Source organism: Anneissia japonica, unplaced genomic scaffold (assembly GCF_011630105.1).
Source record: "Anneissia japonica isolate Jap-2015-1 unplaced genomic scaffold, ASM1163010v1 scaffold432_len584295_cov189, whole genome shotgun sequence".
NCBI classification, from domain to species: Eukaryota; Metazoa; Echinodermata; class Crinoidea; order Comatulida; family Comatulidae; genus Anneissia; species Anneissia japonica.
In genome coordinates, this window is record NW_022725334.1 from 21,344 (window position 1) to 25,266 (window position 3,923).

Here is a 3,923-nt window from a genome sequence, read left to right on the forward strand (position 1 = left end):
GTGACGTTGGGACAACGTCTATAATCACATCCTAATATTTATTACAAGATCTTACCAACGTCGGACCAACAGTTATAACCAACCTCCATTTCAAACGTTTACCGACGTCGGGCCAATTTCATACTGTGACGTTGCGACCACGTCTATAATCACATCTAATATTTACAACCTCTAACGAACGTCGGCCAAACGGTTGTAACCAACCTCCATAATAATTAGACGTTGTCGCAACGTCAAAGTACCTTGTTGGCCCGACATCGGTAAACGTTTGAAATAGATGTTGGGTACCACCGTTGGGCCGACGTTTCTTAGATGTTGTAAATATTATGTATGATTATAGACGTTGTCGCAACATCACAGTACTCTGTTGGCCCGACGTCGGTAAACGCTTGAAATTTACAACTTATAACCAATGTCGGCCCAACTGTTGTCACCAACCTCCATTAACGTTTACCGACGTCGGGCCAACAAAGTACTGTGACGTTGGGACAACGTCTATAATCACATCCTAATATTTACAACCTCTAACCAACGTCGGACCAACGGTTGTAACCAACCTCCATTCTAAACGTTTACCGACGTCGGGCCAACAGCGTACTGTGACGTTGAGACAACGTCTACAATCACATCTAATATTTACAACCTCTAGCCAACGTTGGGCCAACTGTAGTACCCAACCATCTTTTTAGTAGTTTGCCGACGTCGGGCCAGTAACAAATCGTGACGTTGTACCAACGTCCGTAGTCAGACTGAATATTTACGACGACTTACCAACGTTGAGACGACATCGGAAAATCGACAAATATATTCATACGTTGGGCCAACGTGAAATTCCAATGTTGGTTTGACGTTACCTCTCCGACCAAATTTTGCAACCAAACACCAACGTCAGATATCCGACCCGACGCTTACCGACGCTTGCCAACGTTTACCAACGTTGGGCCAACGTCGCTTTGCTAGCTGGGTACGTTGGAAACTCTCGATAAGATCTATATGTTTTTTCTAAATGAGGACACCAAACCACAACACTAAGCTCAAGATGCGGTCTAACAAAAGCCTTATATAATGACAAAAATATATCAGGTTCCATAGAAGCCTACGACGTGAAAACACGCCTAATAAGTCCCATTAATCTATTGGCTTTACATTTTTATGAATGTGAGCTTCAAATGATAATTTACAATCAATAGTGACACATAAGTCCTTTTCAGATATCACATGCTTTAGTTTTTGGGTACTAATATTAGGATCTAAAGCATAGTCATATTGTACATCGATTGCATTTCTCCTTCTCAATGGTAGAATTTTACATTTCTGACTATTAAATTCGAGCTGTCATGTCAATGACCATTCACGCAGTTGCTCTAAATCATCCTGCAACTGTGCATAATCCCTATATGTTGATACATCCCTATAAAATTTGGTATCATCAGCAAATAAAGACATCTCTGAACTAACATAGTTAGGCATATCATTTATGTCAAAAAACAACAGAAGTGGTCCTAACACACTTCCCTGCGGGATGCCACTTGTGACATTAGTCCAGGAGGATGAATGCCCATTTCCTGTTACTTTTTGAACTCTGCCAAATAAAAAAGCTTGAATCCATGCACCTACTCGACCAACAACTCCATTAGGCTCAAGTTTACCAATAAGTCTTCTACGAGGAACTTTATCAAAAGCTTTGGCAAAATGTAAATAAACTATATCCACTTTTCCCCCTTGATCTAAATTCTCAGTCCATAGATTATAGATATAGATTTGAACAAATGGAGTGTAGTGGAACGTCCAGGTATATAAAGCCAAATTGTCTGATAATAAATTATTATTATTATTATTATTATTATTATTATTATTATTATTATTATTATTATTATTATTATTATTATTATATTTTAAATGATCCATCAAACTATATCTAATGATAGATTAAAGAATTTTGCAGATTACGGATGTGAGGCTGACAGGCCGATAATTCTCAGAAACTGCTTTGTTACAGGGGTGGCGCCAAGTGGGCCCTGTCTCTTATACACATCTCCCCCGCCGTCGGGGAGAAAAAGCACAATTCGTCGGGGAGAAAAAAAATTCTATGTCTTTTTTACATATTAGTAGACTCTAAAATCGATTAAATACGCCTTTTAAACCCATAAATTGTCAAACTTTTTCGGGGCTTCGCCGACTGGACCACTTTCGGAAACCTTTTAATCGAAGCTCGACCACGCTCACTTTGCTTTCGTCGAGGAAATCTGACCTCTCGTCGGAGCATCGGCCTCCGTCGGGGACCTCGCCCCCCACCCCACCCCGTCGGGTAAATCCTGGCGCCACCCCTGTTTGTTTTACCTTTTTTTTAAATAGCTGTAATGATTCCATGTCGCCATTGCTCGGATTCCATGTCTCCATTTCCCCATTGCTTATACATAGCATAAGACAGTAGTCCTAGAAAACAAATTTAAATATTAAAACAAAGATAAATAAATTGCACAAGATAAGGATAAAAATTAGTTACTGTATTAAGTTAAAGTTTCTTTTATCATCATTCAGAGATTTTTGTTTAAAATTTAATTTGGAACGTTGCACAGTGGGCCAGACTGAAGTAAAAGTGTGCCAAAATTAATTACTCATTACAGAAGCTAATCTAAGCGAATATAAGACTTATCTAGAGGTTTTCATACCCGTAGAATGCAATAAAAGCATTTTCAAATCTATATGACGTCATTTTTGTACTGCTTTCTGAGTGGACGATGTCAGTTTTCATTGTAACACCAAATCAAGTTCATATTGCAATGATTTTTGAAATGTTTAAGGATGTTTGGGACAAAAGAACTTCTGTGGGAAACTTTTTTGTATTTTCAATGACGTCATCAAAATACATTTTTCTGATTAGACGGGGCCGAAAGAGTTTTAGGCATAGGCCAACATTAAAATTGTTTATTTATTTTTTTATTTATTCAATGGAACCACCTTTATATCGGTGGCACACATCATTCAGTGGTGCATCCACATTACAAAATACAAAATTATACAAATAACATATTAAACTACAGGAAAAGAGAAAAGTTCTAAATTCTAATACAAAATACAAATGATACACCTAGATATATATAGAGCTTATCAAATATATATGTATATATACATGCATACATACATATATAAATACACACATATATACACACACACATATATATATAATATTATATATATATATACATACACATACTCATACATACATACACATACTTACATCAATACAATAATTGTATGAAGTTAATTAAGCTGCCTGTACATAAATAATAATACAATAATAATAATAAGTATCATAATAATAATAAAAGTAATAATTACATTACATCATATATTTTGTTTGTCATTAATTAATTAAATTTCGAGAGAGGTAATGCTGATATTATTGTAGATCTAGTTGTCCATGCTTTAATTAAATATTGTTTACAATAAAAATCAAAAATTTCTCCTAATGTTTCATTCTCAGTGAATAAATTATCAAGCATAAAGTGGCATTTTAATTCTTGTGATCCACAATTAAACATATCCCAATATGTATTTAACTTATTTTCTATGAGGCTGTTCTTAAGATTTAAGTATACATCATTTCTGACAGAGTTTAGTGAAGTACAATTAAACAAAAAGAAAAAAAAAAGAAGGTTAACTGTTTCTTATTCGTCAGTAGTACAAATATTACACAGACCTGTGTTATTTTTTGACCAGGATTGTGTACGACCCTCAAGATCTAAAGAATTTGATCTTGCTTTAAACTTTAAATTAATACTCTTAAAATCATTTTTTTTCCTAGCAAATATTGTTCAAAATTTGGAGTTCCTTTATACATAATATATTCTGTTAATGTTGATTTGCTTTGAGCTCTTGCAAACCACTCTTTATAGTCAACTTGTTTATTTTTTTTTTTT

The 3,923-nt window shown here is 35.0% G+C and overlaps 1 protein-coding gene across 1 annotated transcript in view; it reads right to left on the reverse strand.

Moving 5' to 3' along the window:
• Positions 1–1,335: 1,335 nt before the first annotated feature.
• The window catches only part of LOC117112701, a 10,281-nt gene continuing 7,693 nt past the window's right edge, over positions 1,336–3,923 (reverse strand). The window contains exon 3 of the mRNA XM_033255841.1: positions 1,336–1,682. Coding sequence (XP_033111732.1) covers positions 1,336–1,682 — 347 coding nt within the window. The remainder of the gene's footprint in view (positions 1,683–3,923) is intronic.